At 61.2% G+C, this 19,292-nt stretch overlaps 2 protein-coding genes across 3 annotated transcripts; one reads left to right on the top strand and one right to left on the bottom strand.

Moving 5' to 3' along the window:
* Window positions 1–234: 234 nt before the first annotated feature.
* Window positions 235–9,608, top strand: MAP3K6 (mitogen-activated protein kinase kinase kinase 6). Of its 2 annotated transcripts, XM_044237539.1 has the most exons (26): window positions 717–917; window positions 1,036–1,204; window positions 1,551–1,657; window positions 1,885–2,055; window positions 2,147–2,259; window positions 2,850–3,009; window positions 3,233–3,395; window positions 3,476–3,583; window positions 3,667–3,716; window positions 3,803–3,898; window positions 4,042–4,129; window positions 4,220–4,353; window positions 4,603–4,730; window positions 4,984–5,120; window positions 5,474–5,579; window positions 6,072–6,229; window positions 6,340–6,532; window positions 6,640–6,778; window positions 7,081–7,240; window positions 7,421–7,597; window positions 7,867–7,972; window positions 8,210–8,357; window positions 8,451–8,563; window positions 8,660–8,733; window positions 9,019–9,095; window positions 9,304–9,608. In XM_044237539.1, the coding sequence occupies exons 2-26, from the start codon at window positions 1,172–1,174 to the stop codon at window positions 9,392–9,394; spliced, it is 3,030 nt and encodes a 1,009-aa protein (XP_044093474.1). In that variant the 5' UTR covers window positions 717–917; window positions 1,036–1,171; the 3' UTR covers window positions 9,395–9,608. The 2 variants fall into 2 exon arrangements, with proteins under 2 accessions (XP_044093475.1, XP_044093474.1); XM_044237540.1 differs by lacking the exons at window positions 7,421–7,597; window positions 7,867–7,972; window positions 8,210–8,357; ... (2 more) ...; window positions 9,019–9,095; window positions 9,304–9,608 and adding exons at window positions 235–365; window positions 452–475 and having other exon boundaries at window positions 727–917; window positions 6,640–7,148.
* A 176-nt stretch (window positions 9,609–9,784) lies between these two features.
* SYTL1 (synaptotagmin like 1) lies at window positions 9,785–18,211 on the bottom strand. The gene is made up of 15 exons (XM_044237537.1): window positions 18,049–18,211; window positions 15,821–16,053; window positions 14,694–14,842; window positions 14,421–14,493; window positions 14,290–14,335; window positions 13,806–13,878; window positions 13,438–13,535; window positions 13,179–13,292; window positions 12,858–13,024; window positions 12,506–12,602; window positions 12,019–12,177; window positions 11,675–11,753; window positions 11,458–11,557; window positions 10,428–10,633; window positions 9,785–10,224 (listed from the first exon to the last, which is right to left on the bottom strand). Exons 2-15 carry the CDS (start codon window positions 16,009–16,011, stop codon window positions 10,085–10,087), a joined length of 1,692 nt encoding a protein of 563 aa, XP_044093472.1. The 5' UTR covers window positions 16,012–16,053; window positions 18,049–18,211; the 3' UTR covers window positions 9,785–10,084.
* Between the last annotated feature and the right edge of the window lie 1,081 nt (window positions 18,212–19,292).

Raw genomic sequence — 19,292 nt, 5'->3', positions numbered from 1 at the left:
GGGTCCCAGCCCGTGGAGTTCAAGCCTCTCCTGCAACACCACAGATAATATCCGTTCTGTGAAAGAGCCAGAGGGACCTAGAAAGGGGAAACTGAGGCCAGAGCGAAACTGTACCCTGCTGGAGTCAAATGGGGAGGCCATCTAAGCCAGGACAGCCTCCCAGGCTCCTCCCCTGCCTGCGGAACTAGGCTTCTGGGCTCAGGGCCTCCGCCTGTGCCCCCACAGACGTGGTGGTGCTGGAGGTGAGCAGCTCCCTGGCGCAGCCCTCGCTCTTCTACCACCTTGGTGTGCGGGAGAGCTTCAGCATGACCAACAACGTGCTGCTCTGCTCCCAGGCTGACCTCCCTGACCTGCAGGCCCTTCGGGTAGGAGGCGGGGTGTCTGGGGGCGGGGGCAGGCGGGGGCAGGGGGCCGAGGTTACCCAGGATACTGATTGGATTGTCCTCTGCAGGAGGATGTTTTCCAGAAGAACTCGGTGAGCAGAATCCACTCTCCGCTCCATTATGCCCTTCCACCACCACTACCTTTCCTGGCCTCCTCAGTCACCTCTGACCCAATTCCCTTGACATCCGTGTGGCCTTCTGTTCCCTATTGCCAAGCTCAAGACGTGTGCCCTTTCTCTGCTGTTCCAGTCCCCTCTGGTGCTGACCTCTCACCTCCTCACTGTCGCTCTATAACCGGGTGCTGACCTCTGATCTGCCCTGATTGCTGCCTCCCTCCCCCCAGGATTGTGTCGGCAGCTACACGCTGATTCCCTATGTGGTGACAGCCGCAGGCCGAGTGCTGTGCGGTGATGCGGGCCTCCTGAGGGGACTGGCTGATGGGCTGGTCCAGGCCGGGGTGGGCACCGAGGCCCTGCTTACGCCCCTAGTGGGCCGGCTGGTCCGGCTGCTGGAGACCACGCCTACCGACTCTTGGTAATGGGGTACAGAGAGGGGGCACCAGGAGGAGGCTGGCGAGAGCACAACGGGCCTGGCTGAGGGACAGGCCCCATCGTTCTCTCCCCCTCCCTCCCTCCTCTGTCGGGGCCCTCAGTGGCTACTTCCGGGAGACCATCCGGCAGGACATCCGGAGGGCCCGGGAGCGCTTCTGCGGGGAGCAGCTGCGGCAGGAGCTGGCTCGCTTGCAGCGGCGGCTGGACAGCGTGGAGCTGCTGAGCCCCGACATCGTCATGAACCTGCTGCTCTCCTACCGCGACGTGCAGGTGTGTGGCGCACGGGAAGGCAGGTGGGGCAGCGGCACCCCACTTCAGAAAAGACCCATTCCCTCTCCTGGTTGTGCCACTCACGTGCTGGTGGCTTTGAGCAGAGGGGCTCATGTCTCTGAGCCTCAGTTTCCTTGTCTGTAATAGGGGTAGATCGTGTCACTGTCTCCCAGCATGGGGAAGTGGAGGCCCACAGCGGGTTCTCTGTGTCATGTGTGGGGGTGGGAAGATGGGGTTTCAGGGATGGGAGGGGGCCCCAAACTCAAGGTTTCCCTTAGTGCCTGGGGGGACGATGGGACCCCCCCCCAGAGGCCATCGTGTCAATGTGCACTGTCCCCCTCCGCAGGACTACTCGGCCATCATCGAGCTGGTGGAGACCCTGAAGGCCTTGCCTACCTGTGACGTGGCTGAGCAGCACAACGTCTGCTTCCACTATACGTTTGCCCTAAACCGGTGAGTGGTAGAACAAGGCTTAGGTCCTAGCCTCCTAGGGACATGGGTCTCTGCCATACGAGGTCCCTGCTGAGCGGGATCCGTGCTGTTCAGGGACTTTGCTGACTGGGATCCCACTGATGGCACATGGGACTGCCGCCTGGGGGGGTCGGCAGATCTAGGGGGTCATGGTTAGAGTGGGGTGGAGTCATCAGGTAAGGCCCCGGCCCGTGCTCCCCTTTCCCTAGGAGGAACAGGCCTGGGGACCGGGAGAAGGCATTGGCCGTGCTGCTGCCGCTGGTCCAGAGCGAGGGCTCCGTGGTGCCTGACCTCTGCTGCATGTGCGGCCGTGTCTATAAGGACATGTTCTTCAGCTCTGGCTTCCAGGATGCTGGGTACCGAGAGCAAGCCTACCACTGGTAAGGGGCACCAGCGAGTGGACCGTGGGCTGGAGAATGGGGCTGTGGGCCTCGGGCCAGCCCTGAGGCCCCACCCCCACCTCCACCCCAGGTATCGCAAGGCTTTTGATGTAGAGCCCAGCCTCCACTCGGGCATCAATGCGGCTGTGCTGCTCATCGCTGCAGGCCAGCGCTTCGAGGACTCTGAGGAGCTCCAGCTCATAGGTGAGTCCCAGCCCTGGACGGGCCAGGGGAGAGCGCGGGCAGAGAGGACACCGGGCTGGAGCCTGACCTTGTCCCTTTTGGACCTATTCTGTGAGAACCCACACCTGGACCCTCATACCCGTCCTGGGCCCTCATGAGCCCTTGAGGCTACAAGTGTGCCAAAGTCCACACCTGTGCTCCTTACACACCAAATTTGACAGACACTCGTTCCCCAGGCCTTCCTTGTGCCCGAGCTCCTACTCCCACCTGAGAGTCATACCTAAGTTTTCACCTTTTTTTTTTTTTTTTTTTTTTTACGATGTGTTTATTTATTTGAGAGAGAGAGGGAGACAGAGCAGGGGAAGGGGCAGAGGGAGAGAGAATCCCAGGCAGACTCCATACTGAGCGTGGAGCCTAATGCAGGGCTTGATCTCTCCACCCGAAGATCATGATCTGAGTGAAACCCAAGAGTTGGATGCTTAACCAACTGCGCCACCCAGGCGCCCCTTGCCTGTTTCTGTGTTCCTGCCCACATGGATGTCGTGGCCCACACCTGGGCTTTGCCCACACCCACAGCCACACTCCCTAGGTCCCACACCCCTCTCTCCCAGGCATGAAGCTGGGCTGCCTGCTGGCCCGAAAAGGCTCTGTGGAGAAGATGCAGTATTACTGGGATGTAGGCTTCTACCTGGGAGCTCAGATCCTCGCCAATGACCTCGCCCAGGTGGCGCTGGCCGCAGAGCAGCTGTACAAGCTCGATGCTCCCATATGGTAGGTGGCCTCCTCTGCAGTCTGGGCCCGGCCTCAGCTGCCTGCTCCTGCACACATGTACCCCTGCATTCTAGCCTAAGTCCTGAGCCGGTGACATGGCCCCTTCCAGACCAGGGCCCACCACACCCGGTGCCCACGTTCTGGCTGCCTCGAAGCCGGTCTGCTTTCCCAGGCAGTGCTAGTGGGGGCCTGGGCTGAGTTGAGGACAAGACTCTGCCGGCAGGTACCTGGTGTCCATGATGGAAACCTTCCTGCTGTACCAGCACTTCAGACCTACGCTGGAGCTTCCCGAAGGACCCCCGCACCGTGCCCACTTCTGGCTCCACTTCTTGCTGCAGTCCTGTCAGCCACTCAAGACGGCCTGTCCCCAAGGGGACCAGTGCTTGGTGAGGCTGCCCAGTGCAGGTGTGGGACCTGGGAGAGGGGCGGGGCCTCTCTAACCCACCCCCTTCCTCATCATGTGCAGGTGCTGGTCTTGGAGATGAACAAGGTGCTGCTGCCTGCCAGGCTGGAGATTCAGGGTACCGACCCGGTGAGCGCAGTGACCCTGAGCCTGTTGGAGCCCGAACCCCAGGTGAAGTCACTGCTGGGCATCCCTTCCCCAAACCACTCTCCGAGTCCCCCAGCACCCTCCTCAGACCCAGCTTCTTCTGCCAGGAGGTTCCCTCCAGCTGGACTTTCCCAGTGGCTTCCATCTGCGGGGTCAGGTGAGAGGCGAGGCCTCGGGCGGGGTCCCCAGAGTGGGGTGCCGCGGGCCCACTAGCACTCACTGTGGCTCTTCCTCCCTTCCCAGCTCCTCCAAGCGGGATGAGCGCTGCTGCTTCCTCTACGCGCTGCCCCCGGCGCAGGACGTGCAGCTCTGCTTCCCCAGCGTGGGGCACTGCCAGTGGTGCGCTTGGCCTCTGGGATGGCTGGGGTGCCCGGGGAGTGAGGGAAGGGAAGGGACATGTTCCTTGGGTGCTCTCGGCCGGGGGAGGGGACAGTTTCCGCCCAAGGTGCCCCTCCCGTCGGCCTGACCTCCCCCACTCTCAGGTTCTGCGGCCTGATCCAAGCCTTGGTGACAAATCCGGATTCCACAACGCCTGCGGAAGAGGCAGAGGGTGTGGGGGAGGTGCTGGAGGTGAGGAGCGGGGGCCTGGGAGCGCCGGAAGTGGGGGTGGGGAAGGGCTGGGGGGCCTCACTGAGCCCCCATATCGCCCGTCCCCCGCAGTTTGATTATGAGTACACGGAGACGGGTGAGCGACTGGTGCTGGGCAAGGGCACCTACGGGGTGGTGTACGCGGGCCGCGAGCGGCACACGCGGGTGCGCATAGCCATTAAGGAGATCCCGGAGCGGGACAGCAGGTGCGGTGTGCAGGGGCCCAGGGGCGGGGCCCAGGGCCCGAGGGGAGGGGGTCTTGTGGGCAGAATGGCAGGGAACACGCGGGGCCGTGAGGTCTGGAGGGGGCCTGTGGGCTGGGTGATCTGGAGGAGGAGGTCAGAGAGGGGCATGTGGCTGGGGCAGGTCCTGGGGGCCCCGCCTGCCTGGCGCTGGAGCTGGGTGAGCATCTCTGCCCCAAAGCGGCCTGTTCCTCTCTTGCTCCCCGCTCCCAGGTTCTCTCAGCCCCTGCATGAAGAGATTGCTCTGCACAAGCGCCTTCGCCACAAGAACATCGTGCGCTACCTGGGCTCCACCAGCCAGGACGGCTACCTCAAGATCTTTATGGAGGAAGTGCCTGGAGGTAGGTGCCCAGTGTGGGATGGCAGTGGAACTGGAAGTTTGGGCAGGGGAATGGGGCCAGGAAGGGGGTGGAGAACCCTAGGGGAAAATGAATCCTAGCCTGCGTGGGTGGGGTAGCTCAGAATTAGCTGACACTGTGCACTTGGGTGGGGATGGAGTCTGGGCCATGGCTGGGGTGTGCCTGGGCCTTGATCAGAGAGCTGAAGGCTGGAGTCAGGGGGTTCCTGTGATGATCCTGGACTGCGTCTGCCCAGGCAGCCTGTCCTCCTTGCTGCGGTCGGTGTGGGGCCCCCTGCAGGATAATGAGAGCACCATCAGTTTCTACACCCGCCAGACCCTGCAGGGCCTCAGCTACCTGCATGACAACCACATAGTGCATCGAGACATCAAGGTAAGTCCTGAGACATCAAGGTGAGTCCTGTTGCTGGTGGCGGGGGTGGGGGGGGTTGATGGGAACACAGGAGTCCAGACAGAGAACAGCAGTTTGCATTCAGAAGGCTGACTCCTTTGCAAAGGGTGGGGGAATTCAACAGGGAGGCTCCCAAGGGAATGAGAGAACTTCAGACCTGAAGCCAAAAACAGGTGCCTGCACCCAGGAAGTCATAAGTGGGGTGGTAGAGGGTGGAGGTTGACAGAGGCAGGGTCAGGCTGCGATTGTAGGAGGTGGGATCCAGGGACAGGGTCCAGTTCCGCCATCAGGAACCCAGCCTGATGCCCACTGAGCACAAGGTCCACTCTGCTCAGGGGGACAATGTGCTGATCAACACCTTCAGTGGGCTGCTCAAGATTTCTGACTTCGGCACCTCCAAGAGGCTGGCGGGCATCACACCTTGCACTGAGACCTTCACAGGTAATGGGGTGTGGGATGGGGGGTGGGGATGCTGACCTGAGACAGAAGAACTCTTAGGACCTTCCGGGGAATGGTGTTTCTCCTGGCCGTGGAGTTAGAGCCCTCATGGGGCATGGAACCAAGGGCCGGTGACTGCGCCGGGGGTGAGGTGATAGAGTCTAGAACTAGAGCTTGAGCAGTCCACGATGGCGAACTTAGTGTCTGAAATGCACCTAGGAAGTGTCAGTGTGGGCAGAAGTGTGTGATGGGTTCAGAGTGGATGACGCTGTCCCGGATGTGTGGTGGGCCGTACTGTACGCGAGGGAGTCGGAACATGACGGAGCCCAAGATGAGTGAGGAAACTCAGGATAGGTGTTTGACCCCCAGGATAGGTGATGGGGATTATATGGATGACAGAGTTCAGGGTGGGTGCAGGTGGCTAGGATGAGAGCCCCTGTCACCCCACGTCGTCTAATGCCTAGATGAGCATTAAGGGCATGGCTTCTACCACAGGGACCCTCCAGTATATGGCGCCAGAAATCATTGACCAGGGCCCGCGAGGGTATGGGAAGGCAGCTGACATCTGGTCACTGGGCTGTACTGTTATCGAGATGGCAACAGGCCGCCCCCCCTTCCATGAGCTAGGGAGCCCGCAGGCGGCCATGTTTAAGGTGAGACCCCTCACTCATGGCCTGGCTCACAGGGCGGGGGGCGTGGCGACAGACCGAGACCTGGACACCTCGAAACTTGACCTTTTTCCGTCCTCCCTGCCCCCTCCCAGGTGGGCATGTACAAGGTGCATCCACCAATGCCCACTTCTCTGTCAGCGGAGGCCCAAGCCTTTCTTCTCCGAACTTTTGAGCCAGACCCCCGCCTCCGAGCCAGTGCTCAAGCACTGCTGGGGGACCCCTTCCTGCAGCCCGGGAGGAGGAGCCGCAGCCCGGGCTCCCCACGACATGCACTGCGGCCCTCAGGTAAGATGCAGGTGGAGGGAGTGGGTGCACGGGGCTGAGGGAGAGGAGCTGTGGAGGTGAGAGGGCTGATTGGGGGGCCCAGGCTGACAGCCCCCTTCCTCCCTCAGATGCCCCTTCAGCCAGCCCCATTCCTTCAGCTGACCTGACCACCCAGCCCCAGACATTCCCACGCCCTCAGGTACCCTTTCAGCACCCACCCAGTCCCCCGAAGCGCTGCCTCAGTTACGGAGACACCAGCCAGCTCCGGTGAGAGCCCAAGGTCTTGGCGGGGCTTTGCCTCATCTGGGTTTGCTCTGGTACTCCCTCCGGGGGGAAAGCACCCCTCGGGGCCCCAGGTGCCTCCCACCACTTGCAAGGATGGCATTGGGGGCCTGGCATACAAGTCGCCGATGCTCCGACTTGTATTTCTTGTGCCACCTCAGTGCCAGGCTCCTCTCTCTTACCCCTGGGAGGCTGGCCTCAAAAGAGCCAGGATTCAGACCCTGGGGTGGAGGCGGCCGGGCGCCGTGGCCACCTGCCCTCCATCCGCAGCTCCCCGGTTGCACTAGGGTGCCTGAGGAACCGGGGGCCGAGGAGCCCACGTCCCCTGAGGAGAGTTCCGGGCTGAGCCTGCTGCACCAAGAGAGCAAGCGCAGGGCCATGCTGGCCGCGGTGCTGGAGCAGGAGCTGCCCTCGCTGGCGGAGAGTCTGGGCCTGAAGCAGGAACAGGTGGGTGTGCGCGTCCCAACCACTACCACCAACAGCCACACACCACCACCCTCCTCCCCTGGTTGGTGGTGAGGCGGGGCCAGCAAGTCCGCAGAGGGCTTCCCCTATGCCTGCACCCCCACCTGCCGCTCTCTTGACTCAGGGGGAAACCCACCCATGACAACCTCTCTTCCTCCCCAGGGGCCCCGGCTGGGCAGGAATCATGTGGAACAGCTACTGCGCTGCCTCGGGGCGCACATCCACACTCCCAACCGCCGGCAGCTGGCCCAGGAGCTGCGGGCGCTGCAAGGGCAGCTGCGGGCCCAAGGCCTCAGGCCTGCACTTCTGCACGGACCGCTCTTCGCCTTCCCGGACGCGGTGAGGGAGCCTTCTCGCGGTTCGGGCTGCCCAGTAAGATGTAGTCAGCTCCCTGTGCCTGGGAATGTGCAAGGACTTGTTGCAAGGTCACACGTCTTTCCCGTGAAGATACAGCTGTCAAGAAAGGGACATCTATCTCGTCCTAGTTTCCCAGCTCCTCCCTCTGCCCCAAGCCCGCCTACCCGACTCGCCTCTGACTCAAGACTTTCTAGGCCTTTCGGACTCGAGCCCCACCTCTGAGTCCCGCCGCGCCCTTTCTCCCTTTCCAGGTGAAGCAGATCCTCCGCCGGCGCCAGATCCGCCCACACTGGATGTTCGTGCTGGACTCGCTGCTCAGCCGAGCGGTGCGGGTAGCCCTCGCCGTGTTGGGCCCAGGTAACCCCAGGAGTGGAGCTATCCTGCCTGCCCGCGAGGGTGTGACCCCCTTGGGGGCTTGACATACACGCCAGGGGCCGGTAGGGGGCGTGGTTGGTGGGGGTTAAGCTCAACCCGGGCGGGAATGAATGGCTGGGTACCCAGAGCCGTGCGCCCTCTGCCGGGTGTCTGGGGAAGTGTCCCAAATGGGCGTTCTCTCTCCCTGCGGGAGCTCACCCCAGTCACTTGGATTGGCAGAAGAGGAGACAGAGGAGGTCCCACCAAGGTCAGAGGAGGAACCCCAGTCCAAGCAGCAGGAGACCATCAGCCGGCTCCCGGGGGAACCAGAGAAGACACCCCCAACCCCAGTGGTGCAGCTGGGCCTCTTGCGAGCAGAGACTGACAGGTAAAGCCCAGGGGACTTGCTGAACCCCCGGTGCCAGCTTCACCTTCCCTCTCCTCTCCTACGTACTGGCCCCGCCTCTGCGCTCTCCTACAGGCTCCGAGATGTCCTGGCTGAGAAGGAGCGGGAGTGCCAGGCCCTGGTGCAGCAAGCTCTGGAGCGGATACACAGGGAGACGGGGACCTGCACCCTGGCCCCAGAGCCCCCTGGTGAGTGTGCCACAGCTGGAGAACACTCAAGGCAAGTGCCAGGAAGCTTCTGCCAGGAGGTACCCCTGGATTGACCGCCTGACTTCTCCTTCACAGCTGCTCTCACGGTGGACCAGGGCTTGGTGCAGTGGCTACAGGGACTGAATGTGGATTCAGGCACTATCCAGATGGTGAGGGGGAGAGCCCTGGCCAAGTCCTTGACCCCCACCCACCAGAGACTCCATCTCTGCCCATCTTTCAGCTCTTCTCACTCTTTCCCTCATGCTGAGAATCTCAGTACACAAGACCACTTAGTGTACCCCCCATGGTGCAGATGAGGAAACAAGCACCAAGGGGCGTTGGCTGCCGTGTAGCATATTAGTAGCCCAGCAGAGTTAGTACCTGGGTCTCTGGACACATCTCCCTCTGATTTTCTTTTCTACTGTTTCTGCATCTGGGTCTTTGTCCACAACCAGCTGCTGAACCACAGCTTCACCCTCCATATCCTGCTGACCTGTGCCACTCGAGATGACCTCATCTACACCCGCATCAGGTATGTCCTGAGCCCTCCAGGGACGACCCACGCATATGGCTTCTTGGTGGCTAGAGTCTGACCACCCCCCCACCAGGCTGCATGCCTGCTTCAGTTCCTCCCTGGAAGTTACGTGGACAACAGTGTCCCCCGGGGGCAGGAGGCGCATCAGGCAGACAGTGGGGTAGGCCGTATTCTGGCTGAGCCGCACTGAACCTGCTCTCCCCAGGGGAGGAATGGTGTGCCGCATCTGGAGAGCCATCTTGGCCCAGCGATCAGGATCCACGCCAGTCACCCCTGGCCAACAGGAGGCTGAATGAGAGCTCCGAGACAGAAGGCAGGACCCAAGGATGGCTGCATGGAGAAGACACAAGCAACTTCTGATACACCTCACCTACCCTAGGACTCAGGGCCAACTGGAGGAGGCCAGGCGAGTGGGGGCAGGGTAGGGCCCAGACCTAGCGATATTGGGGGGGGATCAACCATAGAGATACCCCCAAGCCGATCAAGTATGGCCAGGCAGACTATTAAACAGAATACCTTTGTACGCTTGGGTCTTGGCAACTTCATTTTTTTTTAAAAGATTTTATTTATTTATTTGACAGAGAGAGATCACAAGCAGGCAGAGAGGCAGGCAGAGAGAGAGGGGGAACCAGGCTCCCTGCTGAGCAGAGAGCCCAATACGGGGCTCAATCCCTGGACCCTGAGATCATGACCTGAACCGAAGGCAGAGGCTTAACCCACTGAGCCACCTAGGCGCCCCGGATCTTGGCAACTTCTGAGGTATGGGGGGCCGGGGGTCCTGGGACCAGCTTCCTAAGGTCTTTCCAAGTCTGAAGTCCCTTCACCTGTTCCCTTTCACTTCCCTCACCCATTCCTGCCATCGCCCTTGCTGCCCAAAAACAGGTATCAGCCCGTTGCTGCCCTTAGAATAGACTTTATTGGTTTTGGCCAAGGGCAGGCCCTGAGATGGGGGTCCAGAGAGGAGTGTGGTGGAGCTTGTAGGGCAGCTATGTCCTGGGGACCAGGTCAGTTCTGAGGGGCAGAAGGCCATCCACCCACTCACATGGTCGCTCCAGAAGCATCTGCCACAGCTGCTTCTCCTCCGCTGTGGAATCCATCCAGGGTACCTGGAGCCCGTAGCTGCTGCCTGGATATATGCAGACAGGGGTGAAGGACATGGTTACCCTGGACACCCTAGATCCCAAGGAATGCCTGCTGGGTCCCAGATTACCCACTGCCACTCCCAGCTCACAGTGGACATCAAAGCTCAGGGAAGGGTGGAGAAGTGCCCAAGGCCACACACTAAGCCCGGTCTCAGCATCAGGTCTCCCGGGGCCCTGCCCCACTTACCAGTGCCCAGGCTGAGGCGTGTGCCCCCCAGCTGGCGGCTGGTCAGGGCCCCATGGTCCCAGAGGGAAAGCTCAGCACAGGCCTGATGCAGGTCAGCAGGCCTGAAGCCATCGTAAACCATCGTATGGTTGAACACAGGGCTGAGGCTGCGTCGTACCACCCTTGTCCGTTGGCGGCTGGCGTGGCTGTCATCGGGCAGCACTGAACTGTGGGGCAGGTAGGCTGGCAATCAAGTGGCTATCCCTTCACGCTCCCCAGAACCAGCCAGTCACCAGATCCTACCCATTCTCCCTCATAATGTCCGTACCCTCTGGCTCCCGCCTATGCCCTGAACTCAAACCTTCACTATTTGTGGACCTTTGGGCCAGCTACCTCTCAGGCTCTTGTCTTTAAAAGTTACAGCTTTTGTTCGTAGGACCCCAGAGTACAGTCTCTGAAATACAGATCTGCTACTTCCCTGCACAATGACCTTCATTGGCTCCCTGTTGCCCCCAGAAGTAGTTTCCAAACTTTTTAAAGCCTCAGAACCCACCCTGCAAGATAAAACATTACCCAGAAGTAAAATAAAACAACATCTGGGCGTGAAATCAGGGCTGGGAACTTAGAACCTGACCCATCCAACATCATTTCACTCTCCGAGTATGGGGCAGCACCCCGAGGCACCCCTAGAGGTCCCCCAGAGCTTACTTTGAAAACCACTGAACTGCAAGTTCAGGGCCAAGCCCCACAGCCTGACCTTCCAGGTCTTTTCATGGAAGAGCCCCTGTGACCTCCCAGGTCCCCAGCCTCAGCTCTCCAACAAGTCCTATGGCTTGTTACTCTGAAATGCAGCTCCTGATGGAAGTCTTTAACTTTTCTGACTCTGGGCTTTTGTTCAAGTTGTCCCCTTCACCCCTGCACAGTTGTCAGAGATCAGACTGGGGGCGGATCAAGAACGGTTGATGACGAGGGGTTTGTCAGAGGTGGGGAGCTCCAGAGCGCGTGGGCCATGGGGGAGGGCGAGTAGCCAGGATGGCCTGAAGCCCCTCACCACTGTACGTAGGTATCCGGGGTTCCTGAGCGCAGCGGCACGAGGTCCTGAGCTTCCTTCACCCAGAAGTGCAGCTCCCCGCTGGGGGGCAGTCCCGCGCCTGCCCAGAGACTTGGCTCAGACCTGCCGCCCCATGCCCTCGCCCAACGCCCCTCGCCAGACTGGAGGCCCCCTCCTTCCAGGTCCCATCCCGCGTGGCCTCTCGCGGGGCACTCACCCTTGGAGCCGGCGGGGACGTACTTGAGGGAAAGGGAGAGCAGCCCGCGGCTGGGGAGGTCGTCGGGAGAGTGTGGGACCTGCGAGAGGCGGTCAGGTCAGGGGCGGGAGCCGGCCCCAGCGAAAGCGGCCATCGAGGGGTGAGGTCTCCAGACCCGGATGGGGCGCACCTAGCCGGGGGACCCAACCGCCGCCGGGGGGCAGTAGGGTTGCAAGGCCGAGGGGAGGCTCGGCCAAAGGCGGGGTCAGAGGGGGCTGGAGCAAAGGAAAGGGGGGTTGGGCGGGGGAGGGTGCAGGCGGGACACCTGCGTCGCTGGGTCTCCCCACGCGGGCAGGCTGCCTCACCCGGGGCTGCAGAGGGAGCCAGATGGGCTCAGAGTCCCAGTCCCACGTGTTGAGAGGCACTTCGACTTCGCCCAGAAAGATGTTGCGACCCAGGCTCTCGCGGTGCCACACGGACAGGCTCAGCACGCGGCCCCGGAGCTCGGCCTGCGGGACGGAGTACTGGGGACAAGAGGTGCGCTTTAAGGGACCGCTGCGGCAGTGTGGACGGGGTTGGGGGGGGGGGGCTGTCCTACCATGCTCCTTGCACGACGGAATCTGGGGGAGCCCCGAAAGGCCTTAATGGGAGGTCTGGACTAGCGCCATGCCCAGCACTGGACTGACCCACTGGGGAACGCACGAACGGAGGGCCGCCCTGCCGTTCCTCCCACACAACGGTGGGTCCGAGCGACGGGCAACGACCATATCCTGGCTGCCCCAGCCACCAGGCCCCCGCAAGAAGGGGCGTTGGGTTCATGCATGGGGGCCCGCCCGGTCGTCGCAGCCTCACCCTCAGAGTCTCGTTGAAGACCGGGTTCAGATTCCGTTTCTTCACCGCCGTCTTGCGCTTGCTCTGCTTATCCGGGAGGAGGTAGCTTTTGACGTAACTGGAGCGTGGGAGGGGAGGAGAGGACCGGAGCTGAATGGGGGCCCCTCCCAGCGCCTACCACCACCCCCCGGGGGGGCCTCCCCAGTCCCAGCCCCAGCCCAGAGCACGGCTTCCGGGCAGCGCTTTCCAGGAGTTCTCTCACTTAACCCCCGCGCCTCCCAAGGACGTTGATACTCCCACTTCGAAGACGGACGAAAATAGGCCAAGAAGAGTGGCGGGGTGGGGGTGCGGCGAGAGCGGGTCGGGCACTCACGGATCGGAGCGGCGGCGTCGCGCGGCAGCCAGGCCCTGGCACTGGATCACGTGCACGCGCAGCTCGGCGGTGCCCGGCTCGTAGCGTAGCCCGAAGTGCACGGAGCCGCGCACCTGCACCGCGCCCGCCTCGGCCTCCCCGGACAGGCTCAGCAGGCTGCCGCTCAGCTGCGGGCGGGGGTGGAGGTCAGCGCGGGGCGGGGGGTGTTGCTCAGATCAGGGGACGAGGGAGGGGTGAGGCCGGGGCTACGCGCGGGGATATGGAAGGGTGGCGTCCCCCACCCGTCTCCTTCGTCCCCAGGCCATAGCCCTCACCCCTCACCGTGGAGGAGTTGAGGCTGGACACGGAGGAGCTGCTGCTGAGCATGCGGTCGAGGGAGGGGCCGGGCCCGGGATCCTCCTCCCCGTTCTGCAAGATCTCGGGTGCCGTCTGGGTCTGGGGAGCGTGGGGCAGGGTTAAGTGACGGGGCGTCTTCTCTTCCCCAGTCCTTCCCCCGACGGCTCTCAGCCTGGTGCACGGGCACTCCCTGCCCAGAATCCGCTCCGGGTCTTGGGAGCAGCCGCCGGCCGCTCCCGCCTACCTGGGCTGGGGGTGGCGGCGACTCCGCTTCCCGCGGCGGTGGCTCAGGCTCCGGGTCCGCCTCCTCCGTGTAGACCTGTGGGGCCCCGGAGCCCGGGGCTGGGGTGGGGCATGAGCTACTGAGCGTGGCCCTCTCTTGCCCGCCCCTAAGCACATTTGGAGGGACTGTTTTGCCACTCCCGTGACCTGCGGATTCAGGCTCCAGTCCTGCGGGAAGCCCTTGAGACCGCACACGCACACGCATATACACGCACCAAGGAGAGAGTAGGAAGGGGAAGGAAGGTGAACACAGGTGGTTGGGGTCACTTCAGAGATGCCTCTGGTCCCTGAAACCTCTCTGTAGTCCCCAACACACACCCTCCCGCTCACCTTCCTGGGCCTGGGGCTCTTCCTCATGATCTGAAGACTTTAGGGGGACATATGGTGAAGGGGAATCAGGTTTCTGAAAAAAGCAAGGGGATCACAGTGGGGACTTGTGACAAAGGAGTCAAAGGTCACGATAGGGTCAGAGGCCAGAGGCTCCAGCTGGCTATCCCAGATGGATTTAGCACAGCCCTCCAGGCAGGGCTGGTAACCAGCTAACCAGTTGCCAGACCAGTGGGGCCTGCATGTCACACCCCATCCCGTGTCACGGCATGCCCTGTCTGACTCCGTCCCACTGGTGGCAGACAGTAACTTCTGAGTCCTAAACCTCACCTAGCTCAGTCCCCCACCACCCCTAGGAGCCAGATTCTGAGATTCCCTTAGAGGCCAGGTCCCTGTCCTCATTTGACAGAGGAGGATTACAGTGGCCCAGACCAGGGTCTCCTGAGTCTCACTTCCCACCTCCTCTTCAGGGTCACTCATTACTCACCTCAGCCTTGCTGAGCGTCTCTTGGGGTGCCTTGTCCACGACGAGCCTAGGAGAAGGGAGAGGTGGTTGTCAGGGGATAGACCCCAGAGGACTGGTAGACACCCTCCTCTCCCCCTGCCAGGCCTCCTCACCTGGGCTCCGGCTCCTCTTCAACTTCTTTCTCGGCAGCTTCAGCCTCCCCATCGCTGCCTGGAGCCTGATCTCCTGTGCCCGGGTGAGAAGCTCTGTGAACCCTGGATCTCAGGAAGTCTGGCCTTTGGAGAAACTCACTCACCTCCAGGAGCTCATGGAGGGGTGGTGCCCACCCAAAGACACACAGTACCAGGGGCCCTCTCTCACTGTACGTGCATAGCCAGTGCCCTGGGCTCTGTGTAGCCAGTCTCACCCCGGGGATCTCCTCTCACCCATGGAGCTCTTCTTTCTGCGGATAGAGGCTCGGACAAGATCAGAGCCAAGGTGGGCATGGTGGTGCCGTTGTGAGCGCGCTTCCTGGAACCAGTCTCCTGTCAGGATCTTCAGCTGCCCAGGGTCTGCCAGCGAGGCCCGGAGCTTGCTGGGGGATAGGGGAGGGTGTGGCTGTCATCCAAACCACATTCCTGCTACCCACTCTGTGCCAGGCCTTGTACCTGGGGCCAGGGACACAAGAGCAAATCAGACTCAATCCTTACTCTGGATCAAGGAGCTCAGGTTGATGGGGAGACTGGATCCAGAACAGACAAGTACACTGTAATGAGGTGGGTGCCATGATGGATGTGAGAAGGGCCAGCTTTGCCTGTGGGAATCCAGGAGGGCTTCCCAGAGGAGGTGACATTTGACTAGTTTCTTGAAGGACAAATTGGAGTTTTCCAGGCAGAGAAGGAGAATAATTATCATTCATTAAGTGACTACTGTGCATAATGCCCCCTCCTAATTCCAGGAGGTAGTGCTCCTTAGCCCCATTTTACAGATGAGGAGAGTGGTGCTGGGGAGGTCAGGAGAGTTGCCCTAGGTTACACAGCTAAGAGGTGTCTTCCTGTCCCCAAACACTACTTTTAAATCACATGCTCCTCTGCCACTGTGCTCTTCCAGGGAGAAGGAACAGCATACATAGAAGGCTGTATTCAAGGACTCTGACGCTCTTGAGTGGACATTCTGGGTATGTGTATCGGGGGCGGGGCTTACTGGTGGAGGATGAGACTGGGGAGGCTGGCAGGGACTAAGCAGGGAGGCTTTGCGGGCGCACTTAGGAGCTGGCTCCTGACATGAGGTGCTGAGGAACCATGGGCGGTTTCAGCAGGGGACATTAAGGACAGATCTGGGGAGCTCCAGCTGCAGCATGACCAGTGGATCAGAGAGGGTGAGCATGGAGGCAGGAAGGCAACTGCCTCGGGTGAGGTGGAGAGCTGCGCTGGTTAAGGGTGGAGGTGACCAGTGGACGAAAACAGGAACCACCCAGATATCTGACAGGCCACACACTGGGAGGCAGCAGGGGCACACTGGGGCTCCCAGCGCCTGATGTCCTGTTCTCCCGGGCTCCCCTGCCCTGCCTCACCTGACGCGGCCCTCCTCCAACTGGCGAAGGCGGGCATCTCGCTTCAGGACATCAGCAATGGCCTCCTGCTCCTCCTCCGTCAGGAAGCTGAGGTCCAAGAGTGCATCAGCCTCAGGCTGTGGCCCGTGCGCCATGAGGCGGCTGGGCAGGGCCCAGAGCCTCTCCTGAAATGGGTGTCCCCTCTGGGGCATCAGCTGGGACAGTGCCCCATCAGCTGGGGCACATGTGGCGACCTGGGGGCAGATCAAGGGGGCAGGTCAAGCCCTGCCCAAACAGAGGGCCCATCCTGGAGCTGACTGCTCTTTTCTGCCCAAATACATGCCTGGGCGGTGGGCACAGTAGGACTCCAGGAAGGCTGAGCTCGAGGTGGCATGCGATACACCCATGGACCCATGGGCCCAGGTACACACTGGCTCACAGACATACAGATACCCTTGAAGATGTGCAGACACGCCCACCCACAGTGAGACGTCTGCCTGATCACACGGGTGCCCCACACAGTGCACACCTGTCCCACACCAAGGACCCTGTGCGGTCTTGGTCCCAGACACTGGCCCACTCCAGGGGACATGCCTGACATATTCTGAACCGTGCACGCGAGGCCCCACAGAATGTATAACTTGGGACAAAAATATGACCTGAGATACACACAAATCACACTGAGTGTTGCACACACATTGCTCCTCCTCCAACTGGATTGTGAGCTCCTTGAAGACAGAGACAGCGCCTCACCTCAAAAGCCCATATGTTGCCCACAACAGACAGTGGTAAAAACTTGGTTAATTGAATGCAGAAATACGCCTGTACACACATGGGGAAGGCTACACACACAAACACACACCCAGATCTGCTCACTGCCCCCCCCCCCCCCGGTAATCTACCAATACGGGTTTTCTCCCTCCACCCTTCACCTCCACCCTGCCCTGGCCCATTTGGCCTTCCTGTCTGAGGCAACCTCCTCCCCAGCCCACACCCCCACTTCCTCCCCACTGAGGTAACCACTTTACCCACTCCCCCTGAGGCCTCCAGCCAGGGATGCCCTCTTGCCTGCAACCCCTGGGCCCCTCTGCTCTGGCCACAGGGGTTCTCCCCCTTCTCCTGACCCAGGACCTGGCCAGGGGCCTGGCGGCAGAGGCCAAGGGCTGCAAAGCAGCTCAGGCTGCCCGGGCACCATGCTGACTCCGGAAGGAAAACATTTGCCCAGCTCCAAGGGGCATGTGGACGTGGCGGGGGGCCCGGGACAGAGTCGTGGGCAGAGCAGAGGCATGGCCTGAGCCCACTGGGCCATCTCTCCTCCCCTGCTGTCCTTCCCATCCCCTCCCAGGCCAGGTCAGGGCACCAGGCAGGCCCAAGATGGGAAGAGGGTTCTCTGGCAGGCAAGTCCTGGCTTGTGACCGCTGCTGCCTGAGCTGGGCCGTCCCTGCTGAGTCTGTGTCCAAGCCTGAGCGCACCTTCTCCCTCTGCTGCCTGCACCGCGGGCTTGGTGTAGCTGTCTTTACAGAGTGCCCGGTCTGATCCTGTGTGAACACCCGTCTGAACGCCCGTGTGCCCTGCATTAGCACTACTTCCCAAACATCTGCCCTGTTCAGTGCTGGGTGCTGCCCGCGCACAGCTCGGGGCTCTTCTGTGGCCCGGGGCCCAAGCCCATGTGACATTGTGCCCTTGCGAGGGTCTCAGACCAACACAGCACAGCTCTGCACACGGAAGCGTCTATGAGGCTGTTTGTTTTGTGGGTGTGAAGATTGTGTCACTGCCTGTGTGTCGGTGTACCATGCCCCAGTGTGACGCCGCGTGGGTGATTGTTGTTCACCTTCAGTGACTTTCGGGTGACAGCATGGTGTGGTATGTGCCCTGTGTACTTCATCCTCTGCTGGATGCGTGTCTGGGCTGTGTTGTGCTATGTGCTGGGGGGCCCCAGGGGTCCTCCGGGGGTGTGTGTAGGAGTACGGAGGTGGGGAAATGTCCTGTAGGTCCGCCTGGGCGGGGTTGTGGGCATCTGAGCCTAGGGTCCCCAGCAGCAACCCCTCCCTTCTAGAGCCAGAATCCAGCGTCCGGTTCTTCCCACTCCCATTCAACACTATGGGACAGACCCATTGGTCAATGTTCCAGTCCCAGACCCGCTCCCACCTGCCCCGACCCCTAAGGCCCCAGAGGGTACCCAGGAGACCAGGTGGCAGTGTCTGCCCCTTGGGACCCTGGCAAGGAACCCTCGCCCTGAGGTGTGTTACCTGTAGGGGTCCAGTATGGATCTGACACCTTCGCAGGGTGACGTGGGCTCTCCTGGACTCCTGGCAGCTGAGTTTCAGAGCAGAACTTGGGGAGCAGAGCAGAGAGGGACTAAGGCTGACTCAACCAGCAGCCCAGAGGAGCTGCCCCAGAGGAGGAGGAAACACCTTCTGAGCAGGGCCTGCTGCAAAACCGGGCCTGGACTCCCGGCACCCTGGGGGTGCACCCAAGCCTTGGCTTTCAGAGCTCTGAGCTGATCTGCTGGGTGGGAGACCCCAGGGGCTTGGCCCCAGCTCTGCTGCCCACTTATTCTGTAACTGCTGTGAGCAGCACAGGCACCAACCCGTGAGAGCCTCGGTGGCCTCATCCCTGGAGTGGGCGGCCGCCCCACCCCGCCTGCGGAGTTGCTGAGAGGAACTTGCTTTGAAAGCAAGGTTAGAAATCTTTCTAAGAAGCAGGGTCAAGGAAGGATAGCAGACTGTGGGTCAGAGGACCCTAAGTAGAGTTTCTCCTCTGCCACTGTGTGACCTTAAGCAGGTGTCTCCACCATGCTGAGCTGCAATTTCCTCCTATGCAAACTGGGGGTGGAGGTGTGAAGAGCCTGTTCCAAGGGCCAGAAAGGGCCCAGCCAGCATAGAGAGGGTACCAGGGGGCCCCCCTCCAACAGTCCCTTTTTTTTTTTTTTTTAGTATATGTGCTGCCGAAGCGAGCACTCCAACAGTCCCTTTTGACAACCACTGCCCCTCCCTGTCCACATGTGCCTCCTGGGCGGCGTTAGCCCCAGCCCTGCTGCTCTGGACCCTAACTCTGTATCCTCCACCCACAACCAAGTCTTCTCTTATGTCCAAGTTCCCACTGCTACGAACAGCCCCCCTGCTGCCAGCACCCAGACTGCCCCCTCTCCCATCCCCAGCTATCCCCCATTGCTGTTGCTCCTGCCCAGGTGTTAGTACCAGCCCAGCCTCTTCTGGAACCTTCCTCCTCCCTGTCTCCTGGCCTCCACACAGCCCCTCTAGTCCTGCCTATGCAAGGCTGTTGGAGGGGTCTTTCAGTGCCCTACTTTGATCTGTCATTCCTCAGCTCTGGAAGGAGCTGGCAAACAACCAGGTTGACCCTGTGGCTGGTTCACAAAAGTGCTCCCAACCAGTCCAGCCTCCCTTAGACACTTGGACTAACTCTTGGGCTGCACCTACTCCTCAGCCTAACTCCCAGGCCCCCCTGTAAGTGTGGCTCTGACGTCCTTGTG

Source organism: Neovison vison, chromosome 2 (genome assembly GCF_020171115.1).
Source record: "Neovison vison isolate M4711 chromosome 2, ASM_NN_V1, whole genome shotgun sequence".
Lineage (NCBI taxonomy): Eukaryota > Metazoa > Chordata > Mammalia > Carnivora > Mustelidae > Neogale > Neogale vison.
The sequence above is the reverse complement of the archived record's forward strand: the minus strand, read 5'-3'. Positions and strand labels throughout refer to the sequence as shown.